This window comes from Ranitomeya imitator, chromosome 6, assembly GCF_032444005.1.
Source record: "Ranitomeya imitator isolate aRanImi1 chromosome 6, aRanImi1.pri, whole genome shotgun sequence".
Classification (NCBI taxonomy): domain Eukaryota; kingdom Metazoa; phylum Chordata; class Amphibia; order Anura; family Dendrobatidae; genus Ranitomeya; species Ranitomeya imitator.
The window spans coordinates 559,087,975-559,113,910 of NC_091287.1; the positions used below are offsets into that span (position 1 = coordinate 559,087,975).

Sequence of the window (25,936 nt, forward strand, 5' to 3'; positions counted from 1 at the left end):
GTCATTTCTGGTGTGCATAGTATAGAGCTCACATTAGAAAACCAGCAAATTTACAAATCTTAGATTCACTGGTCATTCAATCAAATCCTCCACCTGATACCATCATCATCTTCATTGGTTAGATGTAGTTTAAATAATGACTTCATCTTCAAAAATTACCCCCTGAGAAAGCCAAGGCGAAACTTGCGTCAGAGTTTTTGTGGTCTCTGGTTAATCTAGTTATATATATAACAAAGAATGGAGGGCACCATTGATAGGGATCTCCCGTTACATGCTAAAGTGATGCATAACCAAAAAAGGGAGAAGAAAGTAGCATGCAATGCACAGGGATCACCAAATGGGATCCATTACATGAGTGCTACTTTTATGAAGTCCTTTTTTTTTTTTTTACTTTTTATCTCTTGCCATCTATCATATTTGAGCTATTCGTGTGTATTGGGGCACTTTCCATTGGTGCTGTATAACTCTATTCATGAATAAATAGAATTTTGTATATCTTTAGGATTCTCTATTTCCAGATACACTTTAATACTAGCACATGAATTGTTTTCCGTCTGCTTTGGGCCACGGTCATCCGTATAATAATTTGCTACATATAATTTACATACTATTCCCAGAAACATATACAGTGGGGCAAAAAAGTATTTAGTCAGTCAGCAATAGTGCAAGTTCCACCACTTAAAAAGATGAGAGGCGTCTGTAATTTACATCATAGGTAGACCTCAACTATGGGAGACAAATTGAGAAAAAAAATCCAGAAAATCACATTGTCTGTTTTTTTAACATTTTATTTGCATATTATGGTGGAAAATAAGTATTTGGTCAGAAACAAAATTTCATCTCAATACTTTGTAATATATCCTTTGTTGGCAATGACAGAGGTCAAACGTTTTCTGCAAGTCTTCACAAGGTTGCCACAAACTGTTGTTGGTATGTTGGCCCATTCCTCCATGCAGATCTCCTCTAGAGCAGTGATGTTTTTGGCTTTTCGCTGGGCAACACGGACTTTCAACTCCCTCCAAAGGTTTTCTATAGGGTTGAGATCTGGAGACTGGCTAGGCCACTCCAGGACCTTGAAATGCTTCTTACGAAGCCACTCCTTCGTTGCCCTGGCGGTGTGCTTTGGATCATTGTCATGTTGAAAGACCCAGCCACGTTTCATCTTCAATGCCCTTGCTGATGGAAGGAGGTTTGCACTCAAAATCGCACGATACATGGCCCCATTCTGTTATGAAAGGTAATTCAGTACCACAATGGACATAGAGGTCAGCGCACATACAGTGACCTGGCAATAACCCAAAAAACAAGAACGAGCTCTGAGACGTGGGAACTCTGTTGACCGCAATCCCTAATCCTCTCCAACCACACTAAAGGAAGCCATGGATTGCGCCTAACGCTCCCTATGCAACTCGGCACGGCCTGAGAAACTAGCTAGCCTGAAGATAGAAAATAAGCCTACCTTGCCTCAGAGAAATACCCCAAAGGAAAAGGCAGCCCCCACATATAATGACTGTGAGTTAAGATGAAAAGACAAACGTAGAGATGAAATAGATTTAGCAAAGTGAGGCCCAACTTTCTGAACAGAGCGAGGATAGGAAAGGTAACTTTGCGGTCAACACAAAACCCTACAAAAAACCATGCAAAGGGGGCAAAAAGACCCTCCGTACCGAACTAACGGCACGGAGGTACACCCTCTGCGTCCCAGAGCTTCCAGCAAGCAGAAAAAAAACAAATTGACAAGCTGGACAGAAAAAAACAGCAAACAAATAGCAAAGAGGAACTTAGCTATGCAGAGCAGCAGGCCACAGGAAAGATCCAGGAGGAAACAGGTCCAATACTAGAACATTGACTGGAGGCCAGGATCAAAGCACTAGGTGGAGTTAAATAGAGCAGCACCTAACGACTTCACCACATCACCTGAGGAAGGAAACTCAGAAGCCGCAGTACCACTTTCCTCCACCAACGGAAGCTCACAGAGAGAACCAGCCAAAGTACCACTTGTGACCACAGGAGGGAGCTCTGCCACAGAATTCACAACACCATTCATTCTTTCATGTACCCGGATCAGTCGTCCTGGCCCCTTTGCAGAGAAACAGCCCCAAAGCATGATGTTTCCACCACCATGCTTTACAGTAGGTATGGTGTTTGATGGATGCAACTCAGTATTCTTTTTCCTCCAAACACGACAAGTTGTGTTTCTACCAAACAGTTCCAGTTTGGTTTCATCAGACCATAGGACATTCTCCCAAAACTCCTCTGGATCATCCAAATGCTCTCTAGCAAACTTCAGACGGGCCCGGACATGTACTGGCTTAAGCAGTGGGACACGTCTGGCACTGCAGGATCTGAGTCCATGGTGGCGTAGTGTGTTACTTATGGTAGGCCTTGTTACATTGGTCCCAGCTCTCTGCAGTTCATTCACTAGGTCCCCCCGCATGGTTCTGGGATTTTTGCTCACCGTTCTTGTGATCATTCTGACCCCACGGGGTGAGATTTTGCGTGGAGCCCCAGATCGAGGGAGATTATCAGTGGTCTTGTATGTCTTCCATTTTCTAATTATTGCTCCCACTGTTGATTTCTTCACTCCAAGCTGGTTGGCTATTGCAGATTCAGTCTTCCCAGCCTGGTGCAGGGCTACAATTTTGTTTCTGGTGTCCTTTGACAGCTCTTTGGTCTTCACCATAGTGGAGTTTGGAGTCAGACTGTTTGAGGGTGTGCACAGGTGTCTTTTTATACTGATAACAAGTTTAAACAGGTGCCATTACTACAGGTAATGAGTGGAGGAAAGAGGAGACTCTTAAAGAAGAAGTTACAGGTCTGTGAGAGCCAGAAATCTTGATTGTTTGTTTCTGACCAAATACTTATTTTCCACCATAATATGCAAATAAAATGTTAAAAAAACAGACAATGTGATTTTCTGGATTTTTTTTTCTCAGTTTGTCTCCCATAGTTGAGGTCTACCTATGATGTAAATTACAGACGCCTCTCATCTTTTTAAGTGGTGGAACTTGCACTATTGCTGACTGACTAAATACTTTTTTGCCCCACTGTATATTTATCCACTTGCAAACTTTTTGCTTTTTCATTTCTTCATTTTTCTTGTGTAATTTTATTTTTATGGCTATTTTGTGCATATGTATTTAGTAAGATATCTTTTCATCCACCCTGTATCGCCCTTAACTTACTAATTCTCTAAAAGCTTGCTAGATGTCTTGCGTAAGGCTTCTGAGCACCCGGTGAGCGCCATCTCTAGCCCCACTTGGAATCCAAAGTCCCCTGATTAATTATCTTTGTTATGGAGCGCCATCTTTTTGCCGTCCTTACTAATGATGAGTAAGTATACTCGTTGCTCAGGTTTTCCTCAGCACGCTCGGGTGGTCTCCGAGTATTTGTTAGTGTTCGGAGATTTCGTTTTCATCCCGGCAGCTGAATGATTTACAACTATTAGACAGCCTGAGTACATGTGGGGGTTGCCTGTTTGCTAGAGAATCCCCACATGTACTCAGCCTGGCTAGTAGCTGTAAATCATTCAGCTGCCGGGATGAAAACTAATTCTTCGAACACTAACAAATACTCGGAGATCACCCGAGCGTGCTGAGGAAAACCCAAGCACCGAGTATACTCGCTCATCACTAGTCCTTACCAACATTATGGCCATCAGAGACATCGTCTTATCAACTGCGCACGCGTGGATTTGCGCGTGCGCACTGCAATATTTGGTGGCCATATTGGTGCACCATTTGCAAAGACACTCCATTACATCTACAGCTCGTGCGCGGGCTTATGCGTGCGCACTGTGTTCCTCGATACTCCATTATACCCATACTACTTTGCGCAAAACACCAGCGAATCTACAACCGCCAGCTGTTTCTTGGCCACTTGATTATTTACAGGTTTTTGGTGGACACAATTTTCAGGTCTCTCCAGAGATGCTCAGTTGGGTTTAGGTCCGGGCTCTGGCTGGGCCGGTCAGGAATGGTCACAGTGGGGGGCATAAGAGTTGATCGCCAATCCTAAATATTAATATTTTTTTTATTATTACCTATCGGATTCTCTGTAGTCTTTTCTGCTTTATTATATTTTTTTCTACTTTTTTTTTTAAAGAGGCATTTACATTAACTACACATCCCATGAGAAGAGTGACTTGTGGGCTCTTCACACAGTTCTAAAATGGCCAAATGAGCACGGTATCCTCGGCAGATCACGACTATTATTATTATGATTATTTATTATTATAGCGCCATTTATTCCATGGTGCTTTACAAGTGAGGAGGGGTATACATAATAAAAACAGGTACAATAATCCTGAACATTACAAGTCATAACTGGTACAGGAGAGGACCCTGCCCGCGAGGGCTCACAATCTACAAGGGATGGGTGAGGATACAGTAGGTGAGGGTAGAGCTGGTCATGCAGCGGTTTGGTCGATCGGTGGTTACTGCAGGTTGTAGGCTTGTCGGAAGAGGTGGGTCTTCAGGCTCTTTTTGAAGGTTTCGATGGTAGGTGAGAGTCTGATGTGTTGTGGTAGAGAATTCCAGAGTAGGGGTGATACGCGAGAGAAATCTTGTATACAATTGTGGGAAGAGGAGATAAGAGGGGAGTAGAGAAGGAGATCTTGTGAGGATCGGAGGTTGCGTGCTGGAAAGTATCGGGAGACAAGGTCACAGATGTATGGAGGAGACAGGCTGTCTTGACTAGAAAATGAATATCCAGCGAATGGTGAGGAGCAATCTAAAATCCCATTTCCATGATGGTGAGGCACGGCAGGAACATCTGCTGAGCCCAGGACACAGTCACATCTTCTGCGGGAATCTGCTGATCGAGGAGGAGACAAGTCTGAGGAGGGAAGGTTCTCCATTAGGACTTTATACCACAGTGACAGGCCAGATCTAATCCTAGGGTACAGTGCCGCCTACTGGTCCGCACATTTATTGCAACTTTCAAATACACTACCCGGCTCTATCTGCTCAACGTGCAAATACCAAAACTATAGGATGTGTGACCATGAAAATAGAGAATTCATCATCTCATATTATTCCCTAACAGGAAGAGTAGCCTAAAGAACTACTAGAGATGATCACGACTTCCAATCAATGATCCAATTACCGCTACTATGATAATGCAGCGTAAGCCCCACAAAGATACAAGAGCGGGCGCCAAATAGTAAGGTCATAAGATCAGGTACAGATCCCTAAAACAAGAACTGAAAGACTCTTGTCTGGCTACAAAAAGTGTTTACAAGCTGTGATACGTGCAAAAGGGGGCGCTACTAGGTACTAACCATGCAGGGAGCCCAAACTTTTGCACCGACCCATTTTCCTTTTTCTAATTTTTAAAATGTATAAACATGAACATATATTTTTTTCCTTGTTTGTTTTCCCCTAAAATACAAATGAAATGTGTCATCTATAACTTTAGCCCTTTTAGGGATCATTTCATCTTTAACATGTGTAACTGTTCTTTTACATGTCACTATACGTGCAATTTATAGGTCGCTGGGAAGAACCAAGTTAGGATATAATTGTGCTTCTTCCTTTCCTCCAGTAACTACTCTGCAATATTCCTTCTGCAAAGAATCATCTTATAATACTGCAAAAATGTCACAGAATTCTCATAGGTGTTCATAAAAACTGGAATTACCTGCTGTAAAAGGTCTCTCATTGCAACAGCAAAGTTCGTGGTGGGAGAAGACACCAATTTCACCCGTAATATTATCCTCCCTGCAGAGAGAAAAACCACTAATAATGTTATAATAGACTATAAAACATGGCGCAACATCAACAAATAAAGTGCAAGAATCTAACATAATACTGCCCTCCACTGTAAGTTCAGAAATATCACTAATATAATACTGCTCCATAGAAATAATAACTACTATAATACTGCTCCCTATATACAAGAATATAATTACTATAATACTGCTCCTATATACAAGAATATAACTAATATAATACTGCTCCCTATGTACAAGAATATAACTACTATAATACTGCCCCTATATACAAGAATATAACTACTATAATACTGCTCCTATGTACAAGAATATAACTAATATAATACTGCTCCCTATGTACAAGAATATAACTGCTATAATACTGCTCCCTATGTACAAGAATATAACTACTATAATACTGCCCCTATGTACAAGAATATAACTACTATAATACTGCCCCTATGTACAAGAATATAACTACTATAATACTGCTTCCTATGTACAAGAATATAACTACTATAATACTGCTCCCTATGTACAAGAATATAACTACTATAATACTGCTCCTATGTACAAGAATATAACTACTATAATACTGCCCCTATGTACAAGAATATAACTACTATAATACTGCTCCTATATACAAGAATATAACTACTATAATACTGCCCCTATGTACAAGAATATAACTACTATAATACTGCTCCTATGTACAAGAATATAACTACTATAATACTGCTCCTATATACAAGAATACAACTACTATAATACTGCTCCTATATACAAGAATATAACTACTATAATACTGCCCCTATGTACTAGAATATAACTACTATAATACTGCTCCTATGTACAAGAATGTAACTACTATAATACTGCTCCTATGTACAAGAATATAACTACTATAATACTGCTCCTATGTACAAGAATATAACTACTATAATACTGCTCCTATGTACAAGAATATAACTACTATAATACTGCTCCTATATACAAGAATATAACTACTATAATACTGCTCCTATGTACAAGAATATAACTACTATAATACTGCTTCATAGAAATAATAACTACTATAACACTGCCCCCTATATACAAAAATATAACTACTATAATACTGCTCCTATGTACAAGAATATAACTACTATAATACTGCTCCTATGTACAAGAATATAACTACTATAATACTGCCCCTATGTACAAGAATATAACTACTATATTACTGCCCCCCATGTACAAGAATATAACTAATATAATACTGCTCTTACGTACAAGAATATAACTTCTTTAATACTGCTCCTATGTACAAGAATATAACTACTTTAATACTGCCCCTATGTACAATAATATAACTACTATAATACTGCTCCTATGTACAAGAATATAACTACTATAATACTGCTCCTATGTACAAAAATATAACTACTATAATACTGCTCTTACGTACAAGAATATAACTTCTTTAATACTGCCCCTATGTACAAGAATATAACTACTATAATACTGCCCCGATGTACAATAAAATAACTACTATAATACTGCCCCTAAGTACAAGAATATAACTACTATAATACTGCTCCTATGTACAAGAATATAACTACTATAATACTGCCCCTATGTACAGGAATATAACTACTATAATACTGCTCCTATATACAAGAATATAACTACTATAATACTGCCCCTATGTACAAGAATATAACTACTATAATACTGCTCCTATGTACAAGAATATAACTACTATAATACTGCTCATATGTACAAGAATATAACTACTATAATACTGCTCCTATGTACAAGAATATAACTACTATAATACTGCTCCTATGTACAAGAATATAACTACTATAATACTGCTCCTATATACAAGAATATAACTACTATAATACTGCTCCTATGTACAAGAATATAACTACTATAATACTGCTTCATAGAAATAATAACTACTATAACACTGCCCCCTATATACAAGAATATAACTACTATAATACTGCTCCTATGTACAAGAATATAACTACTATAATACTGCTCCTATGTACAAGAATATAACTACTGTAATACTGCCCCTATGTACAAGAATATAACTACTATAATACTGCCCCCTATGTACAAGAATATAACTACTATAATACTGCTCCTATGTACAAGAATATAACTACTATAATACTGCTCCTATGTACAAGAATATAACTACTATAATACTGCTCCTATGTACAAGAATATAACTACTATAATACTGCTCCTATGTACAAGAATATAACTACTATAATACTGCTCCTATATACAAGAATATAACTACTATAATACTGCTCCTATGTACAAGAATATAACTACTATAATACTGCTCCTATGTACAAGAATATAACTACTATAATACTGCCCCTATGTACAAGAATATAACTACTATAATACTGCCCCCTATGTACAAGAATATAACTAATATAATACTGCTCTTACGTACAAGAATATAACTACTTTAATACTGCCCCTATGTACAATAATATAACTACTATAATACTGCTCCTATGTACAAGAATATAACTACTATAATACTGCTCCTATGTACAAAAATATAACTACTATAATACTGCTCTTACGTACAAGAATATAACTTCTTTAATACTGCCCCTATGTACAAGAATATAACTACTATAATACTGCCCCGATGTACAATAAAATAACTACTATAATACTGCCCCTAAGTACAAGAATATAACTACTATAATACTGCTCCTATGTACAAGAATATAACTACTATAATACTGCCCCCTATATACAAGAAAATAACTACTATAATACTGCCCCTATGTACAAGAATATAACTACTATAATACTGCTCCTATGTACAAGAATATAACTACTATAATACTGCTCCAATGTACAAGAATATAACTACTATAATACTGCTCTTATGTACAAGAATATAACTTCTTTAATACTGCCCCTATGTACAAGAATATAACTACTATAATACTGCCCCGATGTACAATAAAATAACTACTATAATACTGCCCCTAAGTACAAGAATATAACTACTATAATACTGCTCCTATGTACAAGAATATAACTACTATAATACTGCCCCCTATATACAAGAAAATAACTACTATAATACTGCCCCTATGTACAAGAATATAACTACTATAATACTGCTCCTATGTACAAGAATATAACTACTATAATACTGCTCCAATGTACAAGAATATAACTACTATAATACTGCTCTTATGTACAAGAATATAACTTCTTTAATACTCCCCCTATGTACAAGAATATAACTACTATAATACTGCCCCGATGTACAATAAAATAACTACTATAATACTGCCCCTAAGTACAAGAATATAACTACTATAATACTGCTCCTATGTACAAGAATATAACTACTATAATACTGCCCCCTATATACAAGAAAATAACTACTATAATACTGCTCCTATGTACAATAATATAACTACTATAATACTGCTCCTATGTACAAGAATATAACTACTATAATACTGCTCCAATGTACAAGAATATAACTACTATAATACTGCTCTTACGTACAAGAATATAACTTCTTTAATACTGCCCCTATGTACAAGAATATAACTACTATAATACTGCCCTTATGTACAATAAAATAACTACTATAATACTGCTCCTATATACAAGAATATAACTACTATAATATTGCTCCTTTGTACAAGAATATAACTACTATAATACTGCTCCTATGTACAAGAATATAACTACTATAATACTGCCCCCTATATACAAGAAAATAACTACTATAATACTGCCCCTATGTACAAGAATATAACTACTATAATACTGCTCTTACGTACAAGAATATAACTACTATAATACTGCTCTTATGCACAAGAATATAACTTCTATAATACTGCTCCTATGTACAAGAATATAACTACTATAATACTGCTCCTATGTACAAGAATATAACTACTATAATACTGCTCCTATGTACAAGAATATAACTACTATAATACTGCTCCTATGTACAAGAATATAACTACTATAATACTGCTCCTATGTACAAGAATATAACTACTATAATACTGCTCCTATATACAAGAATATAACTACTATAATACTGCTCCTATGTACAAGAATATAACTACTATAATACTGCTTCATAGAAATAATAACTACTATAACACTGCCCCCTATATACAAGAATATAACTACTATAATACTGCTCCTATGTACAAGAATATAACTACTATAATACTGCTCCTATGTACAAGAATATAACTACTATAATACTGCCCCTATGTACAAGAATATAACTACTATAATACTGCCCCCTATGTACAAGAATATAACTAATATAATACTGCTCTTACGTACAAGAATATAACTTCTTTAATACTGCTCCTATGTACAATAATATAACTACTATAATACTGCCCCTATGTACAAGAATATAACTACTATAATACTGCTCCTATATACAAGAATATAACTACTATAATACTGCCCCTATGTACAAGAATATAACTACTATAATACTGCTCCTATGTACAAGAATATAACTACTATAATACTGCTACTATGTACAAGAATATAACTACTATAATACTGCCCCTATGTACAGGAATATAACTACTATAATACTGCTCCTATATACAAGAATATAACTACTATAATACTGCCCCTATGTACAAGAATATAACTACTATAATACTGCTCCTATGTACAAGAATATAACTACTATAATACTGCTCCTATGTACAAGAATATAACTACTATAATACTGCTCCTATGTACAAGAATATAACTACTATAATACTGCTCCTATATACAAGAATATAACTACTATAATACTGCTCCTATGTACAAGAATATAACTACTATAATACTGCTTCATAGAAATAATAACTACTATAACACTGCCCCCTATATACAAGAATATAACTACTATAATACTGCTCCTATGTACAAGAATATAACTACTATAATACTGCTCCTATGTACAAGAATATAACTACTATAATACTGCTCCTATGTACAAGAATATAACTACTATAATACTGCCCCTATGTACAAGAATATAACTACTATAATACTGCCCCCTATGTACAAGAATATAACTAATATAATACTGCTCTTACGTACAAGAATATAACTACTTTAATACTGCCCCAATGTACAATAATATAACTACTATAATACTGCTCCTATGTACAAGAATATAACTACTATAATACTGCTCCTATGTACAAAAATATAACTACTATAATACTGCTCTTACGTACAAGAATATAACTTCTTTAATACTGCCCCTATGTACAAGAATATAACTACTATAATACTGCCCCGATGTACAATAAAATAACTACTATAATACTGCCCCTAAGTACAAGAATATAACTACTATAATACTGCTCCTATGTACAAGAATATAACTACTATAATACTGCCCCCTATATACAAGAAAATAACTACTATAATACTGCCCCTATGTACAAGAATATAACTACTATAATACTGCTCCTATGTACAAGAATATAACTACTATAATACTGCTCCAATGTAGAAGAATATAACTACTATAATACTGCTCTTATGTACAAGAATATAACTTCTTTAATACTCCCCCTATGTACAAGAATATAACTACTATAATACTGCCCCGATGTACAATAAAATAACTACTATAATACTGCCCCTAAGTACAAGAATATAACTACTATAATACTGCTCCTATGTACAAGAATATAACTACTATAATACTGCCCCCTATATACAAGAAAATAACTACTATAATACTGCTCCTATGTACAATAATATAACTACTATAATACTGCTCCTATGTACAAGAATATAACTACTATAATACTGCTCCAATGTACAAGAATATAACTACTATAATACTGCTCTTACGTACAAGAATATAACTTCTTTAATACTGCCCCTATGTACAAGAATATAACTACTATAATACTGCCCTTATGTACAATAAAATAACTACTATAATACTGCTCCTATATACAAGAATATAACTACTATAATATTGCTCCTTTGTACAAGAATATAACTACTATAATACTGCTCCTATGTACAAGAATATAATTACTATAATACTGCCCCCTATATACAAGAAAATAACTACTATAATACTGCCCCTATGTACAAGAATATAACTACTATAATACTGCTCTTACGTACAGGAATATAACTACTATAATACTGCTCTTATGCACAAGAATATAACTTCTATAATACTGCTCCTATGTACAAGAATATAACTACTATAATACTGCTCCTATGTACAAGAATATAACTACTATAATACTGCCCCCTATATACAAGAAAATAACTACTATAATACTGCCCCTATGTACAAGAATATAACTACTATAATACTGCTCTTACGCACAAGAATATAACTACTATAATACTGCTCTTATGCACAAGAATATAACTTCTATAATACTGCTCCTATGTACAAGAATATAACAACTATAATACTGCTCCTATGTGCAAGAATATAACTACTATAATACTGCTCCTATGTACAAGAATATAACTACTATAATACTGCCCCTATGTACAATAATATAACTACTATAATACTGCTCTTATGTACAAGAATATAACTACTATAATACTGCTCTTATGTACAAGAATATAACTACTATAATACTGCTCCTATGTACAAGGATATAACTACTATAATACTGCCCCCTATATACAAGAAAATAACTACTATAATACTGCCCCTATGTACAAGAATATAACTACTATAATACTGCCCCTTTGTACAAGAATATAACTACTATAATACTGCTCTTACGTACAAGAATATAACTACTATAATACTGCTCTTATGTACAAGAATATAACTTCTATAATACTGCTCCTATGTACAAGAATATAACTACTATAATACTGCCCCTATGTACAATAATATAACTACTATAATACTGCCCCTATGTACAATAATATAACTACTATAATACTGCTCCTATGTACAATAACATAACTACTATAATACTGCTCTTACGTACAAGAATATAACTACTATAATACTGCTCCTATGTACAAGAATATAACTACTATAACACTGCCCCCTATATACAAGAAAATAACTACTATAATACTGCCCCTATGTACAAGAATATAACTACGATAATACTGCTCCTATGTACAAGAATATAACTACTATAATACTGCCCCTATGTACAAGAATATAACTACTATAATACTGCTCCTATATACAAGAATATAACTAATATAATACTGCCCCTATGTACAAGAATATAACTACTATAATACTGCTCCTATATACAAGAATATAACTAATATAATACTGCTCCTATGTACAAGAATATAACTACTATAATACTGCTCTATGTACAAGAATGTAACTACTCTAATACTGCTCCTATGCACAAGAATATAACTACTATAATACTGCTCCTATGTACAAGAATATAACTACTATAATACTGCTCCTATGTACAAGAATATAACTACTATAATACTGCTCCTATGTACAAGAATATAACTACTATAATACTGCTCCTATGTACAAGAATATAACTACTATAATTCTGCTCCTATGTACAAGAATATAACTACTATAATACTGCTCCTGTGTACAATAATATAACTACTATAATACTGCTCTATGTAGAAGAATATAACTAGTATAATACTGCTCCTATGTACAAGAATATAACTACTATAATACTGCTCCTATGTACAAGAATATAACTACTATAATACTGCTCCTATGTACAAGAATATAACTACTATAATAATGCTCCTATATACAAGAATATAACTACTATAATACTGCTCCTATGTACAAGAATATAACTACTATAATACTGCTTCATAGAAATAATAACTACTATAACACTGCCCCCTATATACAAGAATATAACTACTATAATACTGCTCCTATGTACAAGAATATAACTACTATAATACTGCTCCTATGTACAAGAATATAACTACTATAATACTGCCCCTATGTACAAGAATATAACTACTATAATACTGCCCCCTATGTACAAGAATATAACTAATATAATACTGCTCTTACGTACAAGAATATAACTTCTTTAATACTGCTCCTATGTACAATAATATAACTACTATAATACTGCTCCTATGTACAAGAATATAACTACTATAATACTGCCCCTATGTACAAGAATATAACTACTATAATACTGCTCCTATATACAAGAATATAACTACTATAATACTGCCCCTATGTACAAGAATATAACTACTATAATACTGCTCCTATGTACAAGAATATAACTACTATAATACTGCTCCTATGTACAACAATATAACTACTATAATACTGCCCCTATGTACAGGAATATAACTACTATAATACTGCTCCTATATACAAGAATATAACTACTATAATACTGCCCCTATGTACAAGAATATAACTACTATAATACTGCTCCTATGTACAAGAATATAACTACTATAATACTGCTCCTATGTACAAGAATATAACTACTATAATACTGCTCCTATGTACAAGAATATAACTACTATAATACTGCTCCTATGTACAAGAATATAACTACTATAATACTGCTCCTATATACAAGAATATAACTACTATAAAACTGCTCCTATGTACAAGAATATAACTACTATAATACTGCTTCATAGAAATAATAACTACTATAACACTGCCCCCTATATACAAGAATATAACTACTATAATACTGCTCCTATGTACAAGAATATAACTACTATAATACTGCTCCTATGTACAAGAATATAACTACTATAATACTGCTCCTATGTACAAGAATATAACTACTATAATACTGCCCCTATGTACAAGAATATAACTACTATAATACTGCCCCCTATGTACAAGAATATAACTACTATAATACTGCCCCTATGTACAGGAATATAACTACTATAATACTGCTCCTATGTACAATAATATAACTACTATAATACTGCTCTATGTAGAAGAATATAACTAGTATAATACTGCTCCTATGTACAAGAATATAACTACTATAATACTGCTCCTATGTACAAGAATGTAACTACTATAATACTGCCCCTATGTACAATAATATAACTACTATAATACTGCTCTTATGTACAAGAATATAACTACTATAATACTGCTCTTATGTACAAGAATATAACTACTATAATACTGCTCCTATGTACAAGAATATAACTACTATAATACTGCCCCCTATATACAAGAAAATAACTACTATAATACTGCCCCTATGTACAAGAATATAACTACTATAATACTGCCCCTATGTACAAGAATATAACTACTATAATACTGCTCTTACGTACAAGAATATAACTACTATAATACTGCTCTTATGTACAAGAATATAACTTCTATAATACTGCTCCTATGTACAAGAATATAACTACTATAATACTGCCCCTATGTACAATAATATAACTACTATAATACTGCTCTATGTACAAGAATATAACTAGTATAATACTGCTCCTATGTACAAGAATATAACTACTATAATACTGCTCCTATGTACAAGAATATAACTACTATAATACTGCCCCTATGTACACTAATATAACTACTATAATACTGCTCTTATGTACAAGAATATAACTACTATAATACTGCTCTTATGTACAAGAATATAACTACTATAATACTGCTCCTATGTACAAGAATATAACTACTATAATACTGCTCCTATGTACAAGAATATAACTACTATAATACTGCCCCATGTACAAGAATATAACTACTATAATACTGCTCCTATGTACAAGAATATAACTAATATAATACTGCTCCTATGTACAATAATATAACTACTATAATACTGCTCTATGTACAAGAATATAACTAGTATAATACTGCTCCTATGTACAAGAATATAACTACTATAATACTGCCCCTATGTACAAGAATATAACTACTATAATACTGCTCCTATGTACAATAATATAACTACTATAATACTGCTCTATGTACAAGAATATAACTACTATAATACTGCTCTATGTACAAGAATATAACTAGTATAATACTGCTCTTACGTACAAGAATATAACTACTATAATACTGCTCTTATGTACAAGAATATAACTACTATAATACTGCTCCTATGTACACTAATATAACTACTATAATACTGCTCTTATGTACAAGAATATAACTACTATAATACTGCTCTTATGTACAAGAATATAACTACTATAATACTGCTCCTATGTACAAGAATATAACTACTATAATACTGCTCCTATGTACAAGAATATAACTACTATAATACTGCCCCATGTACAAGAATATAACTACTATAATACTGCTCCTATGTAAAAGAATATAACTAATATAATACTGCTCCTATGTACAATAATATAACTACTATAATACTGCTCTATGTACAAGAATATAACTAGTATAATACTGCTCCTATGTACAAGAATATAACTACTATAATACTGCCCCTATGTACAAGAATATAACTACTATAATACTGCTTCTATGTACAATAATATAACTACTATAATACTGCTCTATGTACAAGAATATAACTACTATAATACTGCTCTATGTACAAGAATATAACTAGTATAATACTGCTCTTACGTACAAGAATATAACTACTATAATACTGCTCTTATGTACAAGAATATAACTTCTATATTACTGCTCCTATGTACAAGAATATAACTACTATAATACTGCCCCTATGTACAATAATATAACTACTATAATTCTGCTCTTATGTACAAGAATATAACTTCTATAATACTGCTCCTATGTACAATAATATAACTACTATAATACTGCTCTATGTACAAGAATATAACTAGTATAATACTGCTCCTATGTACAAGAATATAACTACTATAATACTGCCCCCTATGTACAAGAATATAACTACTATAATACTGCTCCTATGTACAATAATATAACTACTATAATACTGCTCTATGTACAAGAATATAACTAGTATAATACTGCTCCTATGTACAAGAATATAACTACTATAATACTGCTCCTATGTACAAGAATATAACTACTATAATACTGCCCCTATGTACAATAATATAACTACTATAATACTGCTCTTATGTACAAGAATATAACTACTATAATACTGCTCTTATGTACAAGAATATAACTACTATAATACTGCTCCTATGTACAAGAATATAACTACTATAATACTGCCCCCTATATACAAGAAAATAACTACTATAATACTGCCCCTATGTACAAGAATATAACTACTATAATACTGCCCCTATGTACAAGAATATAACTACTATAATACTGCTCTTACGTACAAGAATATAACTACTATAATACTGCTCCTATGTACAAGAATATAACTACTATAATACTGCTCCAATGTACAAGAATATAACTACTATAATACTATCCCCTATGTACAAGAATATAACTACTATAATACTGCTCCTATGTACAAGAGTATAACTACTATAATACTGCCCCTATGTACAAGAATATAACTACTATAATACTGCTCCTATGTACAATAATATAACTACTATAATACTGCTCTATGTACAAGAATATAACTAGTATAATACTGCTCCTATGTACAAGAATATAACTACTATAATACTGCTCCTATGTACAAGAATATAACTACTATAATACTGCCCCTATGTACACTAATATAACTACTATAATACTGCTCTTATGTACAAGAATATAACTACTATAATACTGCTCTTATGTACAAGAATATAACTACTATAATACTGCTCCTATGTACAAGAATATAACTACTATAATACTGCTCCTATGTACAAGAATATAACTACTATAATACTGCTCTATGTACAAGAATATAACTAGTATAATACTGCTCCTATGTACAAGAATATAACTACTATAATACTGCCCCTATGTACAGGAATATAACTGCTATAATACTGCTCCTATGTACAATAATATAACTACTATAATACTGCTCTATGTACAAGAATATAACTAGTATAATACTGCTCCTATGTACAAGAATATAACTACTATAATACTGCTCCTATGTACAAGAATGTAACTACTATAATACTGCCCCTATGTACAATAATATAACTACTATAATACTGCTCTTATGTACAAGAATATAACTACTATAATACTGCTCTTATGTACAAGAATACAACTAATATAATACTGCTCCTATGTACAATAATATAACTACTATAATACTGCTCTATGTACAAGAATATAACTAGTATAATACTGCTCCTATGTACAAGAATATAACTACTATAATACTGCCCCTATGTACAAGAATATAACTACTATAATACTGCTCCTATGTACAATAATATAACTACTATAATACTGCTCTATGTACAAGAATATAACTACTATAATACTGCTCTATGTACAAGAATATAACTAGTATAATACTGCTCTTACGTACAAGAATATAACTACTATAATACTGCTCTTATGTACAAGAATATAACTTCTATATTACTGCTCCTATGTAGAAGAATATAACTACTATAATACTGCCCCTATGTACAATAATATAACTACGATAATACTGCTCTTATGTACAAGAATATAACTTCTATAATACTACTCCTATGTACAATAATATAACTACTATAATACTGCTCTATGTACAAGAATATAACTAGTATAATACTGCTCCTATGTACAAGAATATAACTACTATAATAATGCCCCCTATGTACAAGAATATAACTACTATAATACTGCTCCTATGTACAATAATATAACTACTATAATACTGCTCTATGTACAAGAATATAACTAGTATAATACTGCTCCTATGTACAAGAATATAACTACTATAATACTGCTCCTATGTACAAGAATATAACTACTATAATACTGCCCCTATGTACAATAATATAACTACTATAATACTGCTCTTATGTACAAGAATATAACTACTATAATACTGCTCTTATGTACAAGAATATAACTACTATAATACTGCTCCTATGTACAAGAATATAACTACTATAATACTGCCCCCTATATACAAGAAAATAACTACTATAATACTGCCCCTATGTACAAGAATATAACTACTATAATACTGCCCCTATGTACAAGAATATAACTACTATAATACTGCTCTTACGTACAAGAATATAACTACTATAATACTGCTCCTATGTACAAGAATATAACTACTATAATACTATCCCCTATGTACAAGAATATAACTACTATAATACTGCTCCTATGTACAAGAGTATAACTACTATAATACTGCCCCTATGTACAAGAATATAACTACTATAATACTGCTCCTATGTACAATAATATAACTACTATAATACTGCTCTATGTACAAGAATATAACTAGTATAATACTGCTCCTATGTACAAGAATATAACTACTATAATACTGCTCCTATGTACAAGAATATAACTACTATAATACTGCCCCTATGTACACTAATATAACTACTATAATACTGCTTATATGTACAAGAATATAACTACTATAATACTGCTCTTATGTACAAGAATATAACTACTATAATACTGCTCCTATGTACAAGAATATAACTACTATAATACTGCTCCTATGTACAAGAATATAACTACTATAATACTGCTCTATGTACAAGAATATAACTAGTATAATACTGCTCCTATGTACAAGAATATAACTACTATAATACTGCCCCTATGTACAGGAATATAACTGCTATAATACTGCTCCTATGTACAATAATATAACTACTATAATACTGCTCTATGTACAAGAATATAACTAGTATAATACTGCTCCTATGTACAAGAATATAACTACTATAATACTGCTCCTATGTACAAGAATGTAACTACTATAATACTGCCCCTATGTACAAGAATATAACTACTATAATACTGCTCCTATGTACAAGAATATAACTACTATAATACTGCTCTTATGTACAAGAATATAACTACTATAATACTGCTCCTATGTACAAGAATATAACTACTATAATACTGCTCCTATGTACAAGAATATAACTACTATAATACTGCCCCTATGTACACTAATATAACTACTATAATACTGCTCTTATGTACAAGAATATAACTACTATAATACTGCTCTTATGTACAAGAATATAACTACTATAATACTGCTCCTATGTACAAGAATATAACTACTATAATACTGCTCCTATGTACAAGAATATAACTACTATAATACTGCTCTATGTACAAGAATATAACTAGTATAATACTGCTCCTATGTACAAGAATATAACTACTATAATACTGCCCCTATGTACAGGAATATAACTGCTATAATACTGCTCCTATGTACAATAATATAACTACTATAATACTGCTCTATGTACAAGAATATAACTAGTATAATACTGCTCCTATGTACAAGAATATAACTACTATAATACTGCTCCTATGTACAAGAATGTAACTACTATAATACTGCCCCTATGTACAATAATATAACTACTATAATACTGCTCTTATGTACAAGAATATAACTACTATAATACTGCTCTTATGTACAATAATATAACTAATATAATACTGCTCCTATGTACAATAATATAACTACTATAATACTGCTCTATGTACAAGAATATAACTAGTATAATACTGCTCCTATGTACAAGAATATAACTACTATAATACTGCTCCTATGTACAAGAATATAACTACTATAATACTATCCCCTATGTACAAGAATATAACTACTATAATACTGCTCCTATGTACAAGAGTATAACTACTATAATACTGCCCCTATGTACAAGAATATAACTACTATAATACTGCTCCTATGTACAATAATATAACTACTATAATACTGCTCTATGTACAAGAATATAACTAGTATAATACTGCTCCTATGTACAAGAATATAACTACTATAATACTGCTCCTATGTACAAGAATATAACTACTATAATACTGCCCTTATGTACACTAATATAACTACTATAATACTGCTCTTATGTACAAGAATATAACTACTATAATACTGCTCTTATGTACAAGAATATAACTACTATAATACTGCTCCTATGTACAAGAATATAACTACTATAATACTGCTCCTATGTACAAGAATATAACTACTATAATACTGCTCTATGTACAAGAATATAACTAGTATAATACTGCTCCTATGTACAAGAATATAACTACTATAATACTGCCCCTATGTACAGGAATATAACTGCTATAATACTGCTCCTATGTACAATAATATAACTACTATAATACTGCTCTATGTACAAGAATATAACTAGTATAATACTGCTCCTATGTACAAGAATATAACTACTATAATACTGCTCCTATGTACAAGAATGTAACTACTATAATACTGCCCCTATGTACAATAATATAACTACTATAATACTGCTCTTATGTACAAGAATATAACTACTATAATACTGCTCTTATGTACAAGAATATAACTAGTATAATACTGCTCCTATGTACAAGAATATAACTACTATAATACTGCTCCTATGTACAAGAATGTAACTACTATAATACTGCCCCTATGTACACTAATATAACTACTATAATACTGCTCTTATGTACAAGAATATAACTACTATAATACTGCTCTTATGTACAAGAATATAACTACTATAATACTGCTCCTATGTACAAGAATATAACTACTATAATACTGCTCCTATGTACAAGAATATAACTACTATAATACTGCTCTATGTACAAGAATATAACTAGTATAATACTGCTCCTATGTACAAGAATGTAACTACTATAATACTGCCCCTATGTACAGGAATATAACTGCTATAATACTGCTCCTATGTACAATAATATAACTACTATAATACTGCTCTATGTACAAGAATATAACTAGTATAATACTGCTCCTATGTACAAGAATATAACTACTATAATACTGCTCCTATGTACAAGAATGTAACTACTATAATACTGCCCCTATGTACAATAATATAACTACTATAATACTGCTCTTATGTACAAGAATATAACTACTATAATACTGCTCTTATGTACAAGAATATAACTAATATAATACTGCTCCTATGTACAATAATATAACTACTATAATACTGCTCTATGTACAAGAATATAACTAGTATAATACTGCTCCTATGTACAAGAATATAACTACTATAATACTGCCCCTATGTACAAGAATATAACTACTATAATACTGCTCCTATGTACAATAATATAACTACTATAATACTGCTCTATGTACAAGAATATAACTACTATAATACTGCTCTATGTACAAGAATATAACTAGTATAATACTGCTCTTACGTACAAGAATATAACTACTATAATACTGCTCTTATGTACAAGAATATAACTTCTATATTACTGCTCCTATGTAGAAGAATATAACTACTATAATACTGCTCTATGTACAAGAATATAACTAGTATAATACTGCTCTTATGTACAAGAATATAACTTCTATAATACTGCTCCTATGTACAATAATATATAACTACTATAATACTGCTCTATGTACAAGAATATAACTAGTATAATACTGCTCCTATGTACAAGAATATAACTACTATAATACTGCCCCCTATGTACAAGAATATAACTACTATAATACTGCTCCTATGTACAATAATATAACTACTATAATACTGCTCTATGTACAAGAATATAACTAGTATAATACTGCTCCTATGTACAAGAATATAACTACTATAATACTGCTCCTATGTACAAGAATATAACTACTATAATACTGCCCCTATGTACAATAATATAACTACTATAATACTGCTCTTATGTACAAGAATATAACTACTATAATACTGCTCTTATGTACAAGAATATAACTACTATAATACTGCTCCTATGTACAAGAATATAACTACTATAATACTGCCCCTATATACAAGAAAATAACTACTATAATACTGCCCCTATGTACAAGAATATAACTACTATAATACTGCCCCTATGTACAAGAATATAACTACTATAATACTGCTCTTACGTACAAGAATATAACTACTATAATACTGCTCCTATGTACAAGAATATAACTACTATAATACTATCCCCTATGTACAAGAATATAACTACTATAATACTGCTCCTATGTACAAGAGTATAACTACTATAATACTGCCCCTATGTACAAGAATATAACTACTATAATACTGCTCCTATGTACAAGAGTATAACTACTATAATACTGCCCCTATGTACAATAATATAACTACTATAATACTGCTCTATGTACAAGAATATAACTAGTATAATACTGCTCCTATGTACAAGAATATAACTACTATAATACTGCTCCTATGTACAAGAATATAACTACTATAATACTGCCCCTATGTACACTAATATAACTACTATAATACTGCTCTTATGTACAAGAATATAACTACTATAATACTGCTCTTATGTACAAGAATATAACTACTATAATACTGCTCCTATGTACAAGAATATAACTACTATAATACTGCTCCTATGTACAAGAATATAACTACTATAATACTGCTCTATGTACAAGAATATAACTAGTATAATACTGCTCCTATGTACAAGAATATAACTACTATAATACTGCCCCTATGTACAGGAATATAACTGCTATAATACTGCTCCTATGTACAATAATATAACTACTATAATACTGCTCTATGTACAAGAATATAACTAGTATAATACTGCTCCTATGTACAAGAATATAACTACTATAATACTGCTCCTATGTACAAGAATGTAACTACTATAATACTGCCCCTATGTACAATAATATAACTACTATAATACTGCTCTTATGTACAAGAATATAACTACTATAATACTGCTCTTATGTACAAGAATATAACTACTATAATACTGCTCCTATGTACAAGAATATAACTTCTATAATACTGCCCCCTATATACAAGAAAATAACTACTATAATACTGCCCCTATGTACAAGAATATAACTACTATAATACTGCCCCTATGTACAAGAATATAACTACTATAATACTGCTCTTACGTACAAGAATATAACTACTATAATACTGCTCTTATGTACAAGAATATAACTTGTATAATACTGCTCCTATGTACAAGAATATAACTACTATAATACTGCCCCTATGTACAATAATATAACTACTATAATACTGCTCTTATGTACAAGAATATAACTTCTATAATACTGCTCCTATGTACAAGAATATAACTACTATAATACTGCTCCTATGTACAAGAATATAACTACTATAATACTGCCCCTATGTACAAGAATATAACTACTATAATACTGCTCCTATGTACAAGAATATAACTAATATAATACTGCTCCTATGTACAATAATATAACTACTATAATACTGCTCTATGTACAAGAATATAACTAGTATAATACTGCTCCTATGTACAAGAATATAACTACTATAATACTGCCCCTATGTACAATAATATAACTACTATAATACTGCTCCTATGTACAATAATATAACTACTATAATACTGCTCTATGTACAAGAATATAACTAGTATAATACTGCTCCTATGTACAAGAATATAACTACTATAATACTGCTCCTATGTACAAGAATATAACTACTATAATACTGCCCCTATGTACAATAATATAACTACTATAATACTGCTCTTATGTACAAGAATATAACTACTATAATACTGCTCTTATGTACAAGAATATAACTACTATAATACTGCTCCTATGTACAAGAATATAACTACTATAATACTGCCCCCTATATACAAGAAAATAACTACTATAATACTGCCCCTATGTACAAGAATATAACTACTATAATACTGCCCCTATGTACAAGAATATAACTACTATAATACTGCTCTTACGTACAAGAATATAACTACTATAATACTGCTCCTATGTACAAGAATATAACTACTATAATACTGCTCCTATGTACAAGAATATAACTACTATAATACTATCCCCTATGTACAAGAATATAACTACTATAATACTGCCCCTATGTACAAGACTATAACTACTATAATACTGCTCCTATGTACAAGAATATAACTACTATAATACTGCTCTTACGTACAAGAATTTAACTACTATAATACTGCTCCTATGTACAAGAATATAACTACTATAATACTGCTCCTATGTACAAGAATATAACTACTATAATACTATCCCCTATGTACAAGAATATAACTACTATAATACTGCTCCTATGTACAAGAATATAACTACTATAATACTGCTCCTATGTACAAGAATATAACTACTATAATACTATCCCCTATGTACAAGAATATAACTACTATAATACTGCTCGTATGTACAAGAGTATAACTACTATAATACTGCCCCTATGTACAAGAATATAACTACTATAATACTGCTCCTATGTACAATAATATAACTACTGTAATACTGCTCTATGTACAAGAATATAACTAGTATAATACTGCTCCTATGTACAAGAATATAACTACTATAATACTGCCCCTATGTACACTAATATAACTACTATAATACTGCTCTTATGTACAAGAATATAACTACTATAATACTGCTCTTATGTACAATATAACTACTATAATACTGCTCCTATGTACAATAATATAACTACTATAATACTGCTCTATGTACAAGAATATAACTAGTATAATACTGCTCCTATGTACAAGAATATAACTACTATAATACTGCCCCTATGTACAAGAGTATAACTACTATAATACTGCTCCTATGTACAATAATATAACTACTATAATACTGCTCTATGTACAAGAATATAACTAGTATAATACTGCTCCTATGTACAAGAATATAACTACTATAATACTGCCCCTATGTACACTAATATAACTACTATAATACTGCTCTTATGTACAAGAATATAACTACTATAATACTGCTCTTATGTACAATATAACTACTATAATACTGCTCCTATGTACAATAATATAACTACTATAATACTGCTCTATGTACAAGAATATAACTACTATAATACTGCCCCTATGTACAAGAATATAACTACTATAATACTGCTCCTATGTACAATAATATAACTACTATAATACTGCTCTATGTACAAGAATATAACTAGTATAATACTGCTCCTATGTACAAGAATATAACTACTATAATACTGCCCCTATGTACACTAATATAACTACTATAATACTGCTCTTATGTACAAGAATATAACTACTATAATACTGCTCTTATGTACAATATAACTACTATAATA

At 31.7% G+C, this 25,936-nt stretch overlaps 1 protein-coding gene across 1 annotated transcript in view; it reads right to left on the reverse strand.

Annotated features, from left to right (window-relative positions):
• Positions 1-4,332: 4,332 nt before the first annotated feature.
• LOC138643175 (uncharacterized) overlaps positions 4,333-25,936 on the reverse strand; it is a 32,893-nt gene continuing 11,289 nt past the window's right edge. The window contains exons 4-5 of the mRNA XM_069732005.1: positions 5,641-5,720; positions 4,333-4,836 (exon numbers count right to left, since the gene is read on the reverse strand). Of these exons, the coding sequence (XP_069588106.1) occupies positions 4,732-4,836; positions 5,641-5,720 (185 nt within the window). The 3' untranslated portion in view covers positions 4,333-4,731. The remainder of the gene's footprint in view (positions 4,837-5,640; positions 5,721-25,936) is intronic.